This window comes from Rhinoderma darwinii, chromosome 7 (assembly GCF_050947455.1).
Source record: "Rhinoderma darwinii isolate aRhiDar2 chromosome 7, aRhiDar2.hap1, whole genome shotgun sequence".
NCBI classification, from domain to species: domain Eukaryota; kingdom Metazoa; phylum Chordata; class Amphibia; order Anura; family Rhinodermatidae; genus Rhinoderma; species Rhinoderma darwinii.
This window is the reverse complement of record NC_134693.1, coordinates 13520606-13544405: the sequence shown is the minus strand read 5'-3', so window position 1 is coordinate 13544405 and position 23800 is coordinate 13520606. Positions and strand designations below refer to the sequence as shown.

The window sequence follows — 23800 nt, the reverse complement described above, 5'->3', positions numbered from 1 at the left end:
TCCTTTAGTGAATGCTTTTGATCAGTCTTGTCATATAGTGATTTAAGTTTTATATTGGTTTTAGGTCTTTTGTGGTCTGCATATTGAATTTGTGGGGCTTTTTCAGTGTAGTTTGTGCATTAGGTGGCGCTGTTCAGCTACCACTCTGTTTTTGTTAAATAGTCCTTTATCAGTTTTTCTTCTGACATAGAGATGGGGAAAAAAATAATTTGATAGTGTTTTTATATGCAAACTCAACACAACCTTCTCTCTTCCTGGAATCGGACTGACGTCCCAGATATATCATTTGGCCCTCAGTTCTCCCGTCCCGATTCCCCAAATGACATTCAACTTTGGCTGAACATATTTCTATGGACGGGTGAGCTGTAGACAGACCTTGCTGTTGTTGCCATCTTAAAGTTAGCTTTTCTTTTTTATATTTTATTTATTTTTTTGTCATTTATTAAAACTAATGTCTGAGGGGTCTGTCGGATCTAGGCCCGGGGTAGACCACTGCTACATCCGCGTGATTCTTGTGTGACTTTGGAGTTACAAGACTAGACATCCATAAAAGTGCATTAACTCTCATTTTACACTGTCTGGAACATGGGGACGATACATTTTAAGGCAACTTTGGTGCAACTTTTTAAATGGGCTATTGAGGATTAGAAAACAATAGAAACTTTTTTCCAGAAACTGCACCACACCTGTCTATGGGTTGTATTTGTAATGCAGTTCGTATAAAGTGAATGGGACTGAGCTGCAATACCACACATGGCCTGTACAGGTGTGGCGCTATTTTTGGCAGAAAGCAGCCGTGTTTTTACCAATCCTGTACAAGCGCTTGGTGGCTACATGCACACGGGTCGGATTTGCGGCGAAAAGCTCTGCAGTATGTCTGACCCAGATACCGCAAGGAACTCCGGCCGACAGTCCACGACAAATCGCGTTTGATTTGGTGCGGGCTTTCGGCTGGAATTGCCGCTGCGGACACTAGATCAGGGGGGGGTCAATACTCTCCTCCACCTGGTCCTCCATAGCGACGCCTTACTCCTCTTCCATCTGGTCTCACTGCTGACGGGCTCCTGGGATGACGTCTTCTCCCAAGTAACCGTTCCAGCCTCGGACGGGATGAAACGTCGCCCCAGGAGGCTGCAGCACTGAGACCAATTTCACTTCCGTCTTGAACGCAATGGGGAAAGTCTGCAACAAATTTGCAACCATCCCGCAGCATAAGTTGACATGGATGAGTTTTTTTTTTGTTTTGTTTTTTTTATAAATCTCATCGACAAATGCGAATGGAAAGTCTGCAGCAGTTACGCTACGTGTGCACGGGGCCCTAAGCGTGCAGTCACACGTGGCGTACTTGCTTTGTATATACGCCATGTGTGAGCGACCCAATATGTGTCATCTGGGATTATGTGAGGGGAAACCATAGTCTAGCCCCACAGACCTACAACCAAATCTTGTGCCCCCTCCCCCTGCTAACTAGTAAGGTATGTCTGTATGTGACTGCGAGCGTTCAGGGTCCGTGTTGCTGCTTTCTATGGGTCAGGTTATCGAGAAGCGAGAGGCTGGCAGATCCTGCACCTCTACCTGGAAGATTATCACTTGTACATTTGCATAGACTAACATCCTTGTTACATAGCCTGCAGGATTACGGGAAGGTGAAACTTTAACACGTTACATATTCTTATCTAACACGTTGCTCAACCTCCTGCTGTTCCACTTTCCTCACATTTCTCTCTAACTATAATGGAAATCAGTGACACTACAACTCTCAGCATGACCTGACGGCTACAGGCTGGGAGTTGTAGTCTGATGGCACAGACCGCCGATGTAGATGATTCCTGCATGTGAAGGGTGCTGCTCCTGACGTCATGAGGGCACGGTGAATGGATGCAGGTAGCGGGATTTACTCTGCTGGGACCGGCCCAACACACACACAACTACGCAGGCGGCCGGGGACGTACGTGGAAACATGAAACTGAAGTGACAGCGCGTTGTTCTTTAAAGGAGACCTGTCCTATGACTATAGAAGGGCCACGGCCACTTTGTGCCATTAATGTGATTACGATGAAAGTTTTTCCGCAATGAAAATTACATTTATAAAGACGTGACAACAAATCGGAGACTAGACTTTTTCCTGGAATGGCGGATAACAGGGAACAACAGATTTTATATTTGTGGGCCAAAAACTGTAGTAAATGATATCGCAGAGGGTATGCAGCTTCTACACAAAATGCTACAGTCTGTATAGAGCCGTAGACCCCTACACAAACCCCCTACACAAACCCCCTACACAAACCCCCTACAGGTTTTGCTTAAAACCACCATTTTTAAGATGTATGTTGGGATATACCCCTTGTTTTTAATTGATGCATAGATTATATCTCTTCTCCTAGAATTCGATGCAGCATTCTCATATCTGGGAGGAACCTATAGCTCTATTTAGCCTGGTCTTTCTGGTTCATGAATAGAATATCAGAACTACAGTGGAGACTGACACTTCCACAATCTGTATTAGAGAGGGAGCGACTTTAAATACCCTGCAGGTTTTTTGGAAAGACAAGTTATAATTCCTTGGGGCGCTGATATATAATATATACAGCAAAGACATAGAATAGAGCGTTCCTGGGATCCATGACCAGGGTGGTGTATGGGGATTGTCAGTGCCAGGAAGGAGTCGCAGCCGTGTAATCTTCTGTCTGGTAAGTAATGGCGCAATGTTGGACCCTGTTACTAAACCGGTGTCCACGCAGAGACTTCTGTGCTCTCTCCACATCACCGCAATGACCTGGGAGGTCCGGTTCAAGACCCCAATGTGCAGATGACTATCAGGACAGATGTTACATGGGCTCTTATCAGACCCTGCACATGAATGTAGATGTACTGGGTGCCCATCCCGCCAACCCCCAGACACACAGCATTGAGAAATGGGGTAAAAAAAAAAAAAGTTGCCGTTTTTGGTTACGGCGCCTGGCACGTCATCAAACACTGAAGCATGGCGGGGTTCTTATAGCCACATTTACTACAACCCCAATATAATGGTGAAATCATAAATAAACTGTTCATAGACCTTAGAGGAAAGTCTGGACATCTGAACGACGTCTCCGAGAACACGTTGGTGCCCCACGAGCTCCGCTAAAGATTGAGATCCCACCAAAAAGTGCACAAGTTTTCCCAAACGTTACTTCCAGGCTAGCCCGCGGCCAACCTAGCCAATCCATTCAGGAGAATAGGAAAGCTGGGTGATATCCTTGTGGGAGCAGCTATAACTCGGAGGACTGATTATTTTATTCTCGTCCTGACAGAGGGACTTATTTTATTTAGGTGGGAATTTGTCGTGTTTTTGGGTTTTTTCTTACAGTTGGCAAATAATTTTTTTCTATCAGTTTCGTGCTGAAAGCCGCAATCCTTTCCAGTCCTGATAACCCCCTCGTGTTGTAATGCTTGTGGCGTCCGCAGTCTTTATTTCATGGTCTTTTCTTCCCAGGATCCTTTCGGCATCTATGTGCTAATTGAGTCTTATCTGACTGTTTGCAGGTCTTGAAGTTCTCTCCTCCCCACTAACTGGCTCAGTAAAAGGGTAGTTATCCTTCTAATTATCGCAGCAGGTGGTCGTCTGGTGAGAGCTGCCCCCCCCCCCCCGACTGAGTGCTCATACTGGAGGCATCCATCCGCAGTGTGCTGCCGGCAGTGATAGTGACACAATAAGCGCACTGTGTATCGTGACATTCAGACCTGGGGACTGAAACCAAACAGGACCTCGTTCACATCTGCGTTTAGAGGCCTCTGTCACAGATCCGGTCAAAAATAAAGGACAAAATGGCGCAGCGTCTGGTAGAAGACACAGCGGAAGCCCAACGGAACCCATTCACTTTAATGGGTTCCGTTGGGTTTCTGCCATGGTGTAGGGTTGTGTAACGGATCCTGCGCTTCCTGTATTATCATTGCTCTGCTGCTATAATGGAGCCTAACCCTGCTCTTCTAGTACAGCGTTCACACTATAAACGCAGTTTTCTGATGAATTTTTACACATTATTCAATCCCCAGTCCATTAACATCTCCTTTGTCCTTTAGGACACTTTTTTTTTTTTTTAAAGCCTAATGTATGTATTATTTCTTGTAGCTTTTCCCGTCCAGGCTGCCACAGATCAGACACTGTACGAAATTGGAGGAGGAATCCGAGAGCAGGGACTGTGCATTCATATGAAGCCTGGGGGACTCTGACTGACACCTCCATAGCTGCTAAAGTGGCCTCTGCTGCATGTTTCATAGCAGGACGTCGCCGCTGCTCTCTTACCCGTCGCCGCTGCTCTCTTACCCGTCGCCGCTGCTCTCTTACCCGTCGCCGCTGCTCTCTTACCCGTCGCCGCTGCTCTCTTACCCGTCGCCGCTGCTCTCTTACCCGTCGCCGCTGCTCTCTTACCCGTCGCCTCTCCCTGTGGCTCCTCTTGTTGGGTCTTTTTTTTTTCATATTTTCCCTTTCTTTGTTATTTCGTGTTTCTTTGGGTTCCCAGATTCCATAATTACCGAGCCTGTAAAATCTCTTCTGGTTGATGCTGCAGATGTTTTGCATTGCGTTCTCACATCCGGAAGTTCCCACATTTCTAGGAGGTTGGACCTGTGCTCTGATGGGGTTAATAAAAGGCGGTTGTGCGACTGATTGCAAACACAGTTACACTTCATGAACACAGAGGTGTTGATGCAGCAATGAAGGTGTAAGTGTTTTACGTGAAGTAGCAGAGCTGAGAAGCGGTGTCGGCTCACTTGGGGTTCTCTGCTTTACCTACAGACCCGGCTCCAGCCTGACAATAGAAGTTTGAAGAGAAACCGATAAAACTTCTGTTCCGCCAGTTCTGTGCTATCTGTATCTGGGAAAGCTGGGTGATCACAGGGTTTGCCATGCGGACTATTGAATAGCAAATCTGTCCCTATTTTATGGGCAGATGTCATGTACTCGTGTGAGCCCTCTGGGTGCTGAAATCCAGGTCCGATTGTCCGTCGCCCCGCTTCGCTAGCCCTCTGAACGGCAAATCTGCTTAGTTTTGATATAATATATGGGAACATAACTTGCCATTTAGAAAGCTGGATGAAGACCCTGTGAAAACTGTAATGGCGCCTGCATTAGTGGTCACCCATCTTTGCCAGGAAGAAATGTCTGGAGAGCAGAGGACTATTTGGGGATTTTCTTGTGTCTGATGGGAGTTGTTGTCTCTGTCGGGGTGTGTGATGAGACCTTGTTGACTGTAATCGGTGATGGTTGTGTGTCTGGCAGCGGCCCAGGGACTGAACACACAATAAACACGATGGGTCGGACTTGTGGGGTGTGATGCGGTTTATCCCCGCACTCCGTGACCGTACGAACATTGTCTGGAGGCGGCTGCCCCGTCGTGATTGGCACTTTCTGATTTTTCCTGTTGCATCAGGCCCTGGGTCGTTCCAGTTGTCCTTTTCCTGTGCATGTTATATAATTATGGGGAGGGGGTCTTGAGAAGACACTTTGAATGAAATCCAGGACTTTTATAAATGCTGATTCACTTCACATCTTCTTGTTTATCCGCTGGGCTGAGGTTCTGGTCATTGCCAGTCCCGGGCTGATTATGTCAGATACGATGCTGCTTCATATTCCGGCCTGCAGCGTTACGGGACTCTGGAATGGGGCCATTGGGATAAGAGGTTAAAGGGGTCCTCCAGTATCATTTTATAAGGGGTAAAAACAAGTACTGATATAGACTCGCGATACTGCCCCAGTCGGGGGGGGGATGTTGCATTCTTAAGGCCCTTTTACACCGGCCAATAAGCGGCCGGTGCAGCAAGCGGCGATCAACGATGCATCGTCGATCGGCGCTCGTTTGCTCCTGTCACACGGAGCTATGGATGGGGACAAGCGGTCGTTACTCCGATCGCTCGTCCCCATACATCATGTCTGCAGCGCCTCTCCCTGTTTACACACCAAGATGTGCTGCCGACAACGATATTCTTTCACTTTTTTAAAACTATACGATCAGACGATGATGGAGCGTTTGCTTGTTCATCTGCTGATCGCTGCTCTGTTTACACAGAGAAATTATCGTCAACTAGCGCTATATGAACGATTGTTTTCCCGATAATCGCCCAGTGTAAAACCCCCTTTACACTTTCCAATTTAGGTTTACTGGCCCTTTAAGATAAAACCTACAATGCATGAGAAACAAAAGTAGGTCGATGTCCCATTGTGATATTGGATCTAGTGAAATCCCTCAAATATTGATCTTGCACTACAATGCACATCATACACAGAGAACCACCTGGCTCTGCGGGTGTGAGGCCTCCCCTGCACCCTGTGATGGATCACCCTAGACAGACAGACGGCCGAACAAGTGCCTGTCACCACAGATAATCCCCCCCCCCCCCCCTTCTCCCATACCCGCCTGGCACATTTCTTGCCTGCACTGTAGCTTATCTGTGTCTGCAGGGTCACTATCTCCCTCCCTGGGCTGGGTACATCTGTGTGGGCCAGGAAGGAGTTAATGTATTACGCAGGCGACGGATATAGGTGGATTTGTAAAGTTCCTGCCGGAGTAGGTCACAGGTTTTATAGGTCGTCGTTGTATAACTTGATTACTGGTCTCGTGTTGTCATCCAGCCCGAGGAATAACCAACGTCAGAGCTGAAGAGACCGCTCCTAAGTAACTCTGCAGTCGGTGTAGAATGGCAACCCTGCTGCTGGGGCAGATCTATACTTAACAGTGGCTGTGGGGGTCCAGAGTTTCCCTCTAAACACCCAGAATCCCCCGAGCTCGTTTCTTCCGTTAAGTTGTTGTATAGTATTCAGCTATTTGTGTTAGCCGTTTCCGGGTAATATGACATTTTGGCGCTATTACAGCTCCTACACGGATTGTCACCCAGCTTTTTTGGTACCCTGAATGGCAAATCCATAGGAGATGCCATAAATGTCTGATAAATGCGGGTCCTACCTCTGGAACCTGCACCTATGTAGAGAACAAGGGTCACCCATCCGCCTGGTGAGGAGGCCTCTAGACGGAGAATGAACGGAGAGGTGTTCGCGCACGTTCACTGCTAAAGGCCCCATCACATCTGCACTGACTGTTTCGTTAAAGGCATTTGTTGCAGATTCCACAAAATTCTGCGCTTTTGTTTCCGCTAAAACCACAGACACCCTGACGGAAACCCATGTAAGTCAGGGGGTTCCATCGGATGAAGGTTTCCTCCATTGGTCAACGGAGCCTGTGATTCCGGCATTTTCGTTCTGCTCCTCGGACAGAACAACGGAATGCCGAACGCAGATGTGAACAGAGCCTTATGGACAACGCGAGTGAACTCGCGGTTTCTGTACTTCCCAGCCACCTCTCCATCGCCTGGATGCAGCAGACGCCTCACATGGTGGGATGAGGTCAGGGGACCCCCCCTATTCTTTATATAGGTGCAGATTCCAGAGGTGGGACCCGCATCTATCAGACATTTATAACCTATTCTGTGGATGTCCTAACACATCGTATCCCACTAACCCAATGATCCGGATAAGATGAGGAGCAACTGATCATTTTTAGTAATTAATATGAGGCAATTTTTTGTGAGACTGAACCAACACGGCTGTCGCTTCCTTTTTGGTTTCTCACGATCTGTTTATTCCACTATATGAGGATGACGAAAAATAGCGACGCGTAGAAGACCCCATAGACCTGCGGTACCCGGCCGTCTGTCCTCATGGATTTTGGCAGGAGCTGCTGGTGGTGTCGCTGCTTCCTCCTGGACTCACTGAAATAAGAGACTTTTGTTCAACTCCGACAAAGAGATTCACACGTTGACAAATATAAAATATGAGTCTATTCAGATGGATTTTCTCAGAATTGTGAAGCTTAATGTGCCAAATGTCAAAACCACCCATGCTAAGGCGCCATTCACACCACCGTGGTTTTCATCTGTAATTGCCGATCCATTCGTTTCTATTGGTCACTGACCCCTTTCTGTATATTTACGGATGTGTCCGGGCCGCAGAATATAGAACATGTCCTATTGTTGTCCGCACTTGCAGCACGGACTCCCCATGGAAGTTTATGGGCGCTTCCGACCGCTACGGAGGTGGATCTGTAGCCATCCGTAATTGCGGAAGCGTTGCTATGCGATGCCAGGGGATTACCCAAGATTCCTCCCTGTTTTTGTTTTTTTGCGGACTCTTAAATACGGATGAACTACGGACCGTGTTTGCGGACAGCGCGCTTTATATGCGAGGAATCCGTATTTGCGGACAGTGAAAGTAAAAAAAATTACGGTTGTGTGCATGGGGCCTAATAGTTCAGTGATTTAGGCGGTCGGAGTGTAGGGTCTACCTTCAGGGGGATCTTCAGCTCCTTAAAGGAACAGTCAGCCGAAAGTCTTTTCTACCTCTATTTGCTGGGAGTCTATTGCTCTCTGTAATCAACCATTGCATTTGGTGCGCTGAGTACTGTGGTGATGAAATCCTAGAGGATTCTGTGGTTTATTACACTTTGGGCCGGAGCAGGATAATTGTAGGGTAAAGAGCTCGTGTGTAGTGTCGGCAGCGTTCAGGGGGAGGCATCGGGCATGTGAGATGATGAAACGGCAAGAAAGAGCCCGGACGTGTCCCTCCTCCTGCCAGATTGAAACGCTGAAATCTGTCGTGTCTGAGAGAAATCCCATTCAAGGAAGTGACTGACTGGCGTCTCTGCTTTATCCTTCTATATTAATGTGAATCCCAGGACAACAACTGATTGAAATTCTCGTTAAAACCCATTAGGCCTTATTCACACAGTGCAGTTCTGGTGCAGGTTTTTTTGCAGGTTATGAAGCCACAACCAGGAGTGGATTGTAAAGGGAGGGATAGTATATGGGAGAGATTCTACTTCTGTTTGTGACTTCAAAGGCTGCAATAAAAAAAAAATGCACCAAAACTGCACTGTGTGTATAAGGCCTAATAGTTCTCCATTAGCTACTCCCTGATAACTTCAGGGTCTCTACCAATACAGTAGAGGTGCAAAGACAAGACAAGTGTTAGGCTTTATTCACTCGAGCGTGTCCAATTTGCATCCAGAATGAAGCGGACCCTTGTTTATGTATATGATCGTCCGGGCCGCGTCCGTGTGGTTTTTCTCCTACGCAAGAACTTCCTGGTCCCTTTTTTTTTTTTTTTTTTTCTTTTTTTTTTTTTCCTGCCTGCATTTCTTTATCAATTGATCCGTGAAAAACGACCGCTCAGGTGTTGTACGCGTGCCGTCCGTTTTTTGTTTTCTTTTCCGCACCTGTAGATTTTAAAGGGCGAGTCTGATTCGCATAAACAGATCAGAATAGGACATGCTGGGATTTTCTCGCAATGGACACGCTCTCCGTGCAAGAGATCAAAAAAAAGAGAATAGCCCCATTAAATCGCATGGGTCAGTGTGTGGTTGAAACGGACAGCACGTGGACGAGAAACATGTTCATGTGAAATGAGGCCTTACAATATGACCGGAATGTGTGTCTAAGGACTAATTCACACACATTTTTTTTTATTTTTATCTCCATGTAGTATCCTAGCGTATTCCGCCCACCATACGGTCTGTACACTGACACTATAATAACGGTTCTGTTCACATGAATGTTTTTTTTTTCCGTTACATGATATCACGCATACTAAAGTAAATGCGCCGCATGCAACATTAAATGCTGATATTTAGCAGAGAAATCCCCATAGAGGTCAATGGAGACCTAAAATCGCATCTGTTACACGGATCTGAATACGGACGTTATTTTTTACGGTTGTGTGAAAAAAATCTGCGGTTTATCGAAATTTGGGGTTTTGTTTTTTCTTCCATTCAATTTTATTCCTTCAAAAAACGCACCAAATTATGGTAAAAACGCACGCGGTTTTTCGATGCGGTTTTAACCGCAACGTCTGACTGGACCCTGAGGCCTTATTTACACCGCGCAGTTTTTGAAACCACAACAAAGAGTGGATTTTTAAAAAAAAAAAAAACTTTCCTATAGACTTTCCCTCCCTTTTACGATCCACACCTGGATGTGGCTTCAAAAACTTAACCAAAAAACTGCACTGTGTGAAAAAGGGCCTAAGTGCTCATTCAGACGAGCGTGTATTAGATGGTCGTTAAATCAACGGCCGTCACACGGACTCACGTATTTCAATGGGGCCGTTCACATGACCGTTGTTTCAACGCAGCGTGTGAAGGGTCCGTGAAAAAATAGGACATGTCCTATTTTCCTGCATGTCATGCATCCCCCCCCCCCCCCATAGACTGCAGTTCACGTCCGAGGTTGCCAACGCTTATCTGAATGTAGCCTTAAGGGTCCATTCACACATTGAGGTGCGGTTAGAACCGCATTAAAAAATCACACTTTATTTTACCATAAATTGTTGCGCTTTTTTATGCGGTTCTAATCTCACCTCAACCACAACGTGTGAATGGACCCCAAAGCCCTAAACAATTAGGATTGAGGATCGTGTGGATGCCCGACACCCCTAAACATTTCTCCAGGAAGAATAGGGAAGGTGGACAGATGGTGTTCATTCAGAAGAACACCTTTTAGGCCTTGTTCACAAAGTGCAGATTTGCCATATATTTTTGAGCCAAAACCAGGAACAGAACCTAAAGAGAAGAAATCTATAAAGGAAGGTACTTATAGGTCTCCTCTTCTGGATCCAACTCTGGGTTTGGCTTAAAAAATGCATTTAAAAGCTGCAGCAAAACTGCACTGTGTGAACAAGGCCTTTTTGTCCAACCAGTACATCTGATTTCTAGGAGAATCGACCTCGTATGCTCCCTAGTCCCTGACGCCTGTGGTTTCATTGCTTTCTAACTTGTTCAGACCGACCTTTCGGCGCAGCGATTTACGACGACGTGAAGAAACTTGGCAGGCTGCCCGCCCGCCCAACTTCCTGAAACCGGCAGATTTGAGTGACTTTTCCCTGTTGCCGGATCCCCAGTCTGTGGGTCATTTGAATAATTGCACAACAGGAAACGCAGGAGGGATCAGAGCATGTGTGGCCCCAACAAATCTCTGGGCCGCTGTGGCATGGTGGGCACGGTGCCAGCTGCTTTCTTATTAGTGCAGTGATTGTAAGTTATAGGGAAGTTTTGAGGGTGGAAAGTCTTATGGTACAGCGGCCCCGCTGAATTTTGGAGATGCTCTAATATTGCATGTTTAGGCCCTGTTCACATGAAGTGTATTTTGGCGCATTTTCCGCACCAACGCACGTGTAAAAAACACTTGCTTTAAGCTTCCCATTCAAATCAATGGGAGCGCGTGCAGTTAGTACATACAACGCTTTTTTTTAATGAAAACGTATTTTATAAAATAACGTGTCGTAAAAAAAAAAAAGGCCTCCGGTCAATTCTTTGACGCGTAAAACATGCTAAATGTTCCCAAAGTCAGTGGGAGTCCTAATTGCGTGCCACAAAACATGTGGAAAACGCGTAAAAATCGCCTTTATTTTAAAAAGCGCTGAACAAAAAACTAGCATGTTTGACACGTTTACACGTGGGTTTTTTTTGGAGGGGGGTTTAGCGCCGTGTGAACGTGCCCTTATATTTGTAGCTTCTTTTGCTGATATTTTTGGTATAATATGAATATATTTTATTATTTGGTCTAACCATGCGTTTGTGTGTTTTTTATCTTTCTTTGTGCCCCTGTCCAGTTTTGTGGAAGCGAATGGGATATTAGAGTTGAGATTTTTTGGGGGGGTTTGATGGTAACCTTGGAGGGGTTTTGGGGTGCCTTTACCTTGGATATGTGGGTCCACAACTGGGTGCTTATTCATAACCTGGTTTAGAAATGACCCCCAACTGTGAGTAAATGACTAGACTACTTTTATCCGTCCCTGGCACCTGACCATGAGCATATTGCAGGGTACAGCGGGCAGATATCTCAGCATGCCCCTTCTCTTACCCCTGAGACTGCAGCTCTGCAAATGTAATCCTCGCCAACCAGCTCGAGCAGGAAACCAGAACACGGTCCGTTATTTGCTCGTATTTCCAGATATTATTCAGATTTTTTTTATTTCTCTTTGGTCATTTTCTATTGACTAGGTGAACACATCCCATTGCCCTTTGAACCTCTCAACATTTGCCGGCTGCCCGTCACCTCTTCTATCTTCTACCGATATGGTACCCAGCTCTGCTGCACTTCTTCTCTCTGGAATCTAGATGAATGTTTTAGGCTCTGTTCACATTTGCGTTGTGGCCTCCGTTCGGAACAAAAGCCACAACGCTCGTATGATTACCACCAGCACCCAACAAACCCCCTTTGTCTTACAATGGGATTCGTCCGGTTCCTGTGGTTGTCTGGCGTTTCTGACGGGGAAAAAAATCACCCTAGAGGCAGAGCTATTCTCCCGTCAAACGTGACAGAATCTGTAACGGTGACTCCGAACACGGGTGCCCAAGAGCTTCCTGCTGCCTACTGGTTCCGTCCACCAAACACCTACCTGTAAACTAACCAGACAAGATGGTGGTCCAACCTCAAAAACTTTCCGTCAATATGCATGTCCACCTCCACACACCCGCCCCGTGCGAGGATCATTAGGACTTTACACAAAGCCGAGACACTCTAGACCTGGGAACATTGATGGGATCGGGGGTGGTGTCCCGTGTATGGCCGGGGTTGCACTTTCTTCCTGCTGTGATGTCTAGATCTTGCTGTATGCTCCATGACGTGGACAGAAGACCGGATGGTGGGTGGGGGTGGCATTATGTTGGGGGTGGTTGTGTTTTTTTTCTGCTGTTATGTGAATAATCTAGACTTTCTCTCGTTTACGTCATGATTCAGAATTCCTCATTGTACGATAGGCCGGTGCACTGAGTGCCACATACCTGCGCCTCCCATGCGCCAGAAGTGCTGCTGTCATTCAGCAATTTCCAGGGCTGAGCCTTTTTTGTTTTGTGTTTTCTTGCCTGAGTCACGATCTGGTGTCGTGATGTGGACGTCTTCATAGCTCTGTAAACACGCTGTCATTGAAGTTGTGGATGGACCTGAATTGTGGAGATGCCGGGGTGATGCTCATTGGTTGTTCCTACATTTTATGACGTGTTTTGTAACCATGTAAACAATGGCTCATCTCTATACTCCTCCAGCCATGCATGAAAACCAGCCATACATAGTCCGATATATAGAGACGATAATAGATCGGTCTTTGGGCACGTTATATCTGCTGGATCAGAAAGGAGATATGACCTAATTGAGGGTCCGTAAACTTGGAGAAGTCTCACCCGCCACCAGTGTCCTCTCACCATCGTCTTCAGCTTCAGACATATAAGGCGGTGAGACGCCTAGATCGTGAGGTCATTCAGGGTTACAGTTCATTATATGCCAATATTACAGCCTGTAGCCCTTTTTCGGGTACTACGCCTCTTCGGCTCCCATGGGGCATGACTGGGTTTATCGGACAAGTGACGCCTGTGTAATGAAAGCGGCAAGAACAATGACAGTGAAAAATGTAATTTGGAGGATAATCACGGACTGCTACAATGTAGAAACTATATTGTTACCGTGAGTACAATGGGAGAGATGTATCCAAAGTGGTGCGAAAGAAAAGCGAAGTAGTCGCCCATGACAACCAGTCAGACAGCCGCTTTCATTTTCCAAAGCACCTCTCTCAAAATGAGGCGGAATCTGGTTGCCATAGACAACTACTATTCTTTTACACCAGTTTTGATACATCTCCAATAGATCGATATCTGCCACAAGCCCTTCAATTCTATGTGATGGACAACTCCGGGTCGTCACAAGAACATGGGAATCAGGCGGTGTTACCCAAGGGCCACAGTCCCACGTCTCTGCTGGAAATCTTTGGTAGATAGATGTAGTCACCGTTTTTATTTTTTCTCAATCCAGAAATGTCACCTCCGTCCTGCACCGCTCTTCCTGCCTCTTGTTCTGCTGAGGGATTGGCTCGATCCACCGCTCAGGGATTTGTGATGCTGACACTTGTAAAGCCCTGATCATCCTCCTTGTGACATCCAGATAAATGTGTCCTCTATAACGTATGAGCTCTGAGATAAAGGGGAAATCCATCCCCGCCGATCTTCTGATCTGTCATAGATACGTGAGAAGATCACATTGGTGAAGTTTGTGTTCTCGGACGCTAATTTACATAATGAAAGGGCTTCTATATTAGAGCTCAGGCCCCTTTGGCACTCCCATTACTGAAAATCTGTGAATTTTGCGGGGCCTGCATTGCACCGTCATAGGTCCCGGCCAGTAGGCCGTGCCACGGTTAGTGTTTTGGCCGCTGTCCTGTGTTGCCTGTATCAGCAGTGTAATGATATTTAGCAATTATTCCCCGTCCTGCAGTGTTGCTATGTTATGACATCATCAGTAATAAAGCTTCCCGTGTCCTTCTCCTGTGTTGGTGTCATCGGTTCTTGTACAATCCTTGTACGGCCGGTTATTTCAGCCCTAACCGATCTGTATGGTGTGAGGGACTCTTATTGTAAGCAGTATATTCCTATACGAGCGTGTTCGGTCCGTAATGGACGGAACGTATTTCGGCCGCAAGTCCCGGACCGAACACACTGCAGGGGGCCGGGCTCCTAGCATCATAGTTATGTACGACGCTAGGAGTCCCTGCCTCGCTGCGGGACAACTGTCCCATACTGTAATCATGTTTTCAGTACGGGACAGTAGTTCCACGGAGAGGCAGGGACTCCTAGCGTCGTACATAACTATGATGCTAGGAGCCCGGCTCCCTGCACTGAGTTCGGTCCGGGACTTGCGGCCGAAATACCTTCCGTACATTACGGACCGAACACGCTCGTGTGAATCCAGCCTTATAGCCTCCTGGAAATGACGGCTCGGATTGTCCTGGATCTCCATTGTATGTCAATCCTATAAGTCTACGTTCACACGAGCGTGAGCGATTTGATGTGTAAAAAAACCGCACATAAATCTGTGTGTTCCAACACACAAAGCACCCTGATGCAAAACGCATGTGTTTTTCACACACTTGCAAGCACTTTTTTTTTCCCAATGTAATTGATGCGTGAAACACGGACAGCAGACAGATGTGCGTCCGTGTGCTGTCCGTGGTTTTCACGCACCGATTGACTTCAATGGGTGGCTATATGCGTGAAAACGCACCAATATGGGACACGCAGTGAGTTTCACACAACGGACACACGTTGCGTGAAATCTCACACGTGTGAATTGCCCCGTTTGAAATCAATGGGTCCGTGTGCTGTGCGTTCTTTCAAGGCAGAGAGCACAGACGAGATTCACGCTAGTCTGAATGAGACCTAATATGTTTGTCGCTCAAGATTTATTCTCTCCTTTTCATAAAGTGGTTTTTGCCTGCAGATAAGTTGAACGCACCGTTATAATAGAGGAAAGTGTCTGATCTCACACAGCGGTTCAGGGGTTTACACTATTATTAAGATCATTTAAAGGGAAGGTGCACCTTTTTGCATCCAGTTTTTTTTTTTTTTTTATTATTCCAATGCATCTGAAATGAAGCAACTTTACAAATGGTCTTTGTTAACCATCTCATCAGTTTGTGTCTACAGCTCCTATGCAGACCTATGCATCGCCATGGTTACAGATTACAAACCAACCTGGTAGTCCTATTCTGTAGTCACTCCCTTCCATCTGTCCCCTACTTATTACTAACATGCATTTGGTAGGTAAGCAAGGCAGGATGTCTGCAGGATCAGACCACACAGGGTTTGTTTATAGTCTGTTACCATGGAGACACATAGGACTGCATGGAAAGCTGTAGACAAAAAATGTATAGATTTTTAATTGATCATTTGCAACATTGGTTGTGAAGGTGGACTTGTCCTTATACTATATATTATTATGACATTCTGCGTACATTATATTCATCTGTATAGAGCAAATAAATTATTATTCAGTGATTTCACCCATCTAATAATCCTGGCTGGGGGAACTATAGGTACTCAGTGTTTGGGGTCCAGCTATGATTGCTGCATCTGCCCCCCTATAGCTGCACCTCTCGCGCTGCGTAGGAAGTCGATAACACATGTAATTGCCATTGCACTGGGGGTGGGTTTGCAAAGTGTTAAAAAAATAATCTCCATATAAAATGCTGATCCTTCCCTTTCTAGAAGAAACACTCAAGGGGTCTGAAGAGGGGCGGCGGATGTCCTCACTACCCGGCTTATGTGTCACCTGTACAGAGAGAACTTTCTGAGATCCATTTTTAAAAATGTTCTCTTTCTTTCAATTTTCTCCATTCTTAGACTTCACCAAAGATGTCTACCAAAACAACCAGCACAAATAACATCGCACAAGCACGGAGAACCGTCCAGCAACTGAAAGTGGAGGCGTCCATAGAAAGAATAAAGGTAACGTTATATGTTCTGGATAATTCCAATATCCCAACCGTTCCTGCCCCTGCAACGGTGGGTTCACGTCACCTCTCGACTCCTCAGCGGCCGCATGACCTGATATTATAGCGACGGGGCTGGCCGTGAAGTCTGAGGAGCCAAGAGATGCAGAGGGGTCAGGGGCCGGGGTGTTGGGTCAAGTCCTGCTCCTGGATTTAGATTCTTTTCCATGCATGCCGGAGTAGCAGGATTTCCAGATTAATGGAATTTTACTGTTTTGATAATATTACTAGCAAAGTAAAGCAATTTATTTATTTTCCACTCCCTCTTCAGATTTCCAAAGCATCCGCTGATCTAATGCGCTACTGTGATGAACATGCCAAGAACGACCCGTTACTCATGGGCATTCCTGCGTCAGAAAACCCCTTCAAGGATAAAAAGCCTTGTATCATATTGTAGTAACTCGTGAACATCTGTCTTTTCTCTTCAAACACTGAGCAGGTCCCTACTGAGATGATACCGGGGGCTTCTGGTTTCCACGTAAAAAGGAAAAAAAAGTTTAATCTTTAATCTATACCAATGATTATTATTTTTTATTTTATTTTTATTTAATTTTTTTCCCAATTTTTCATTTTCATGGGGTAAAAAAAGTGTTTCGAAAACCAAATTTATTTACGTGACTGGGGGGGGGGGGTTGTATTTTATGATCATAATTATTTTTTATTTTTTTTATGTGCATCATCTTCTCATCTAGTGTAAGTTTTTCTAGGCAAAATCTTACCAAGACCAAAGTTGCCTCCATTTTCTGCACAGATTAGAACTGCAGTGCAACTAGGGGGTCCATTGCCATAGACGGATTCTGTCATTCCAAGCCCTTTGCCCGGGTCCGTTTTTTATTTTCTGAATCCACAAAAACCAGCATCTTCCATGACTTGAACCCATTGCCCATGTAGTCTGATTCTGCAAAATGCCCATCTAGTCATGGGGTCGCCCTGTTCAGTTGAATACTAGTTGGTCCATAAAATAGCTGCCCTTACCGTGTGTAAGACACCCATGACTTGCCCTTATCTCGTTGGACTCCTTGTTGTCCATGTTTGATCACTCAACATTCATTTATAAATGGGGGGGGTCTTAGGCATATTTTACTAAAGTATTATGGGAATCTGACGCAGCCCCTTTTATTTCAAACCACGCTGTCCTTTTCAGGGACCCTTGGCTGCGGTTGGCACTCCAGTCCAATATAATTTATTAGATGGTGCTACCGCCACATGGGAGGGGTAAATGGACGAAGATGTCTTCAGAATGTCCATACAGGCGCGCCGACCCATTAGGAATCTCTTCGCTTTGTGTAATTCTATCCATAATACAAGCCATTAGAAGGAGGGACAATTTTTTTTTTATTTTTTTTTTTGTAGCGTTTGTATTTTTTTTTGTTTGTTTTGGCGGGATTTATTTTTTATTTTATTTTTTCACTTGTTTTTTTTTTTTACCAAAGAACTTGAATGCTCTGTTTGCATCACTATTCTGCTAAAGGGAGAATTCGCTGTTGGGGAGAATTTTACGCCCAGATGCCTTGCATTATGGACAATGGGCACAATACCATTGTAACAGCATCGGTTACTGATCCCTAAAACCCAGGCCATAAACTAACGTCAATCAGCTGCTGCCCAGCAGGCGGCTCCGGAGCTGCCACGTGGCTGGGCAGTCCTGCCTGACTCTGTGAATAAATGTACGGCGGCGGCTGGAGTCCTGGTGTATCCCGGGCCCGGCGTCTCTTGTCTTCAGTCTTGGTCCCAATGTCTGGGTCCGTGTCATCTGAGACGTCGTCATCGTGTTGGTTCTCGTTTTGTCTGCATCAGTTCAGTGTTTTAAAGCCAAGTATTGAAACCAAGAAGCCAAAGGATCTTTTTGCACTCAGTCCAGTTCCCTACGACGCTTCTCAATCAGATTGTGTTTTTTTTGTCAACGGTTTATAAATAATCCTGGTGATGCCGGTGTGTCGGACGCTCCCAGTACTTGTTTTTTTGGGTTTTTTTTTACCACTCCTTATTTTTTTTTTTATATACATCAGGCTTTTGTAAAATAAAGAAATAACGAAGTCCTATATAAAGATTCATTAACTGCTGTTTTTGAATCTTTTTGATTCAGCCAAGAGAATCGTGCTGGGGGAAAAAAAAAATTGGCCAACTTTTTTTTTGTTTTTGTTTTGGTTTTCCTCCTCCTCCCATTTCCTAAAACTGTTACAAATTTGACGTAACGCCACAAACTGTAGAAACTCCCTTACGTAACGACCGGACTTCAGTATATTTTTAATAGAACGTCTGTCTCCTTTGTGTGTTTTTAATTGGTTACCAAGGCGAAGTATTTTATTACGTAGCAAATTGCACAAGTGTCGGATTTTCGTATGGGACATTCCAATCTAACTTCTTGTACACTCCTAATGTGCCATAGTGATGAGTGTTGTGTATGTATTCATGGCTTCTCAGACCGGGGAGGGTTAATGTATTCTATATGAATTTCTGGGCAACAACCGGATAAGATGGGCGTTGTGATTCGACACCTATAGCGCCGCCGGTTAGCTGAGAATCACCATCTTTTACTCGCACTCTGTGGATAAACTGGTCTTTAATTAAAAATAGGCTGTATTTTATAATGGCTGCCAACGTGTTTTTTGCGCACCGCTGGGTATTCTGTATTCGGCGAGGACTCTGTGCACCTCTTCCACACACAGCAGCGGAAGCCGTTTTATGGGCTGCAAGAATGGTGGCGACAATCATGGCCGATCACTGAAGCCATTTAAGGCACGCCCTTTTTGTCAGGCCACGCCCCTTCTTACTGCTAACAATTGGGACCTTGGATAATAAAATTATGTAACCGATATAGTCTTGCAAAGATTCAGCGCACAAAATGGCTGCTAATAGTATGTGCGGAGAAGGTACGTGTCTTCTGTGATACTTGTGTTCGTGTTATAGTTTTTCTGAATGATGGATCGTGGGACTTTATAAAATAATAATGTACTTTTATATTAATAGATTAAAAATAGTGTTTTAATGGGAGAGGGGGGGGGTGTAGGACCACTAACAGACCAACAGATGGGAACACCGATCCTCGTTGCGACCAATCAGGTCGCAGCTTTAATTTTCTAATCTCTACTGGAAAAATTAACGCTGGATTCTAATTGGCTGCTATGGACCTGATCTGCTCTAGTGTTTATAGATGTTGGTTGAGAAGCTACTACATAGAGATGTCGGGAATACGTCTTAGTGATATTCCAGGCAAGTTAAAATGAATTGGCCGTTCTGCAGGGGAAGGTGGGGGAGATCACGTACATTGAGGACTCATGGTTCTGATAGCGGCCTCATTGCCTGTAGCAGCCAATCAAATTGCGTTTCGTTTTTTATTTTTTTTCAGTGCAGTTTAAAAAAAAAAAATAAAAAATGTTCTGATTGGTTGCTATGAGCAACAAAGTGACTCTTTCGATACTTAAGTTGGTTTTAACTCTCTCCAATCCCTGACATATTTTTGCAAGTCCATATGACACAAACCAGGCCCTTACCCTGCGACTTGTTGTAAATCCGTATCCCCTAGAGCAGTGGTAATGGTCATGGCGGGCGTCTCGTACGCCGTGGTGATAAGAATGTGTTTTCTGACACCGCCTAATAAGGAATTGGTTGAGCTACTTGAGGACATTGGAGATAGAGGACGGTGTTACCACCAGCGGCCCCGGCGTGTGAGAAAGTGCTGAATGGCCGGACTACGTCTAGATTTGTGGTGTAATCAGTGCAGCGACGTATCTCGTGTAAACATCCTTTCTGCTGGATAGCCGGAACTGCAAGATTGTCCTAATGGCTGATTGTGTGGGGGCGGGGGATTTCGGGTGGACACACGTCTTTATCATGCTTTGGAATTTTATAGTAAGAAAAGCTCCAGCATTAATGTCCGTCATTCCAGTGATGACGGTCTTCTTATAGGGTCTTTGCATTTGAGATTTGGACCCAAGAAGGGACCTGACTGGTTGACAAGGAGAATCTACAGGTTGATGATCTGTGGTCACATTGCCGATCCAAGTCTCCCATGTACGTTCCATCACTGTTGACGGGAAGAATAGTGTAGCCATCAAAATGACGAAGCCCCAAGGGACCACATTGGAAACTTAAAGATCGGTGGTCTCCAAGCTGTGGCTCAGGGCATGCTGGGAGTTGTAGTTGCTGGACATCCACAGGTTCAACTGCTATAGATCATGTATGTCGCCCATAGGGACTCTTCCTATTTATGTTGCCTGTAGATCTTGTATTTGACACACAGGGACTTCCTTTTTCATGTCCAAGTGCCACTGAATAGGAATGGAACGCAACATCATGGCGGACCGGCGGTTACTAGAATGTAGATGTCACTCGCACCTCTGTCCTCCATGTACTTGTCGCCAATTATCATTTACGAGGACGAAAGTTAGAATGTTTTCTCTGCACGAGCATCTGTGATCCCTCAGCGAATGGCAAGGATGGACTGCAAATCCAGCGCCAACGACCCGCCACTGATTGTCTCCGAGCCTCAGTGTGTATATTCTGTATCCTACCAGTACAGACGACCGCCATCCTGACACCGCACCTTCCTAGTCCTCCGACGGTCACATTCCTTCTGTTTCGGCCGTGTATGTATTATGTCTTAAACCTAAAACACTACTAGTCATTTTGGGGGAGGGGGGGTTCTTTTTGCTCCTTGTTTTAAGCTTTTTAAAAAATGTTAAATGTTTTTTTCTAAATCCAGACGTGTAAATTGTGTTCATTCCGACCTTTACCCTGTGAGACGATGGGTGGCTTTTTTTTGTTTTTTTATTCTTTAGACCAGTGATGCTGCATGGCATTGTGGGTAACGGGGTGATTTATTAAGAGACCGTGTAACATGGAGGTGTGGGAACGTACGTCGCGTTTTCTCCTCATCGTGTTTAAAAAAAAATTTGGGATCAAAAAAAATAAAAAATCTGCTTCTCTTCTAGAGGATAATTCCTTTCTCTTTATTCTTCAGCTATTTTTGTAATCTATATTTTTCTAAACTGACAGTTTCACAGTAAATTTAGACATTTTCAACAGAATTTGTATTTTTATTTTTTTGGGTGCCAGTGGGGCTCAGGAAACATGGCCTGGGCTCATTACGCTGGCAACCGAGGGGTTATTGCCGTTTGTACTGAGAGCGAGATTTTTTTTAATTTATTTTAGGAACCGGAATCGGCTGCCGTTTTCTTGGTTGGGGTGGTATTCAACCTGAAATTGGAGGTGTCGTCAATAGCAACCAATCAGATCATTGCTTCTGCACCATCATGGCCTCATTTGTAAACCCAAAAACAGCCAGGCTTTCCTTACCCCGGGGAAAAGATTGTTTGCCCCCTTAACACTGTACCCTGGCAATGGCAGAGTGACTTCTTGGCACACCCCTGGCAAAGTCAGATTTCAGCTGATTGGTTGCTATGGATGGCTCCTCCCACTTCTTGTTTGTAATTTTTCTTCTATATGAGCCGTTTTCGCATTGGCGCAGCTGTTGGCTGAATTCTTAGGAATTTTGGAGCAGATCTCCTAATGGCTGCCCCCATTGTCGGTGCCGAGTTCACTTTAACAATAATACATTTAACAAAAAAAAATTGCAATATTGAAAAAAATAAGTTTTTGTTTTTAACGGTTATTGCTGAAATTTCAAAATGTAACCCGTCAGTACAACGTCTGCAATTGGTGCGACCTATCCCGGGACTGGCGGTGAAATGTTTTTGTATGATTTGTCAGTGTATATTTTTTAATTCTACAAGAATGTGACTGTCAACACTTTTCCATGCAAATACATCGATGTTGTAGCCATTTATTGTGCGTCTCATTCTTGTGTGTGTTGTATTTTTTCTTCTCTATTCACAGCCAAAGTAAAAATTCTGCTATTACCTTCCTGGAGTCTGGTTTATCTGCGCTCCACAGACAGAATAGCGTCACTCAGCTGTTCTGTCTCATGACTCTGTTCCCATAATGCACTGCTCTCTGATAACCGGAAACCAGCATAATTCTTAATTTCACTTTCTGGCTGAATGGAGGATAAAGCATCACATAACTAAAAAGCGAAACAAGAGAAGAATAACCAAGTAAATACTAAGATAATCAACGGTTTATGTTGTACAAAACTGGAGTTTTCCTTTAAACGAGTGGTTATCCATTGTCTACAGTTGCCATTGGTTTCATAAGGGGTGGGGCTGTGACTACCTCAGCTTTAATGTAAACCGCTATTTCATTTATTAATGATCACATTCGCTGCCCCATGGAATGGGCACCAGGGTTTTTCACTACACCATGGCTACAATAAAAATCATAAATTATTTTCCCTATAAGGGCCTGTTCACATCAGCGTTTGGGTTCCATTAAAAAAAATAAAAAAAAAAATTGAAACTTTACAGAACGGGAACACAAACTGAAGCATTTCCATTGAAATCAATGGTAATGCAAACAGAAGCGATAGTTTCCGGTCATTGCTTCCTCTGATGGAAAGGTTGACTGGAACAGAGTAGTTGCAGGCTTTGGGCCTGTTCACATCAGCGTTTGGGCTCCAATGTGCCCATGACAAAGCTCCCTGTCCTGTGTGCTCTGGCAGGTAAGCTTTTTGTTGTCCTAGGGACACTCGGGGGAGATTTGATATTAATATGAGACATTTGGCTAGACGTGTTTCCTCTTCCGTTTTCTGCCTCAGGACTGGCGTATTTCCCACCAAAGAAATGGAGCATTCGTTAATACATTTGGCGCTTTGCTTTTCAGCCGTGCTCCTTTTTCTAGACACTTCAAAACTGTCGAAGGTTTAAACGGTGTCTAAAATGCAATAGTTTTGGCGCACGACGTGTACTGCACTTTTATTTGGCACAATTTCTGCCAGAACTGTGGTGCATTTTTTCCCATAAATCTCCCGCATTGTGTGGGTCTATGGCCCCTTCCACACCCTAATGAGCCGGTTACTAAATGGTGGTTTGGATCAGTGCAATGTAGCTATGACAGGAAGGCATCATTTACACGCGTGCTATTCACACACCTATATTAGGCTATGGGGCAGTGCAGACAGTGCGTGAGTTTTGCGCGAGTGCGTTGCGTAAAACTCACGACATGTCCTTTCTTTGTGCGCTGTTCACGCCTCACGCACCCATTGAAGTCAATGGGTGCGTGAAAACCACGCATGCCGCACGGAAGCACTTCCGTGCGAACTGCGTGATTCGTGCAACAGCTGTCAAATTATGAATGTAAACAGAAAAGCACCACGTGCTCTTCTGTTTACAAACATCCAAACGGAGTGTCATAATGATGACCTCTGTGAGGTCAGAGATGGAAATACCTGAAGGGCATGGGGGAAAAAAGAAAAACTGCCTCCCATTAAAATCAATGGGAGGCGATTCTGGATATTTTTTGGCGCTGCTTCAGACGTGTTTTTTGCTTCAAAAACCGCCAAAATATTGTGTGAACTAGCATCACAATATGGTGGGGTTTTTACAGATGGCATTCCCTGCG

General features: G+C 45.2%; 1 protein-coding gene across 5 annotated transcripts in view; it reads left to right on the top strand.

The window, feature by feature from the left end:
* Positions 1–21901, top strand: part of GNG12 (G protein subunit gamma 12) — an 85611-nt gene extending 63710 nt beyond the window's left edge. For all 5 annotated transcript variants that reach the window (XM_075832808.1, XM_075832812.1, XM_075832809.1 and 2 more), the window contains 2 exons: positions 16194–16298; positions 16614–21901. In XM_075832808.1, coding sequence (XP_075688923.1) covers positions 16206–16298; positions 16614–16739 — 219 coding nt within the window. In that variant the 5' untranslated portion in view covers positions 16194–16205 and the 3' untranslated portion in view covers positions 16740–21901. The remainder of the gene's footprint in view (positions 1–16193; positions 16299–16613) is intronic.
* Positions 21902–23800: the final 1899 nt, after the last annotated feature.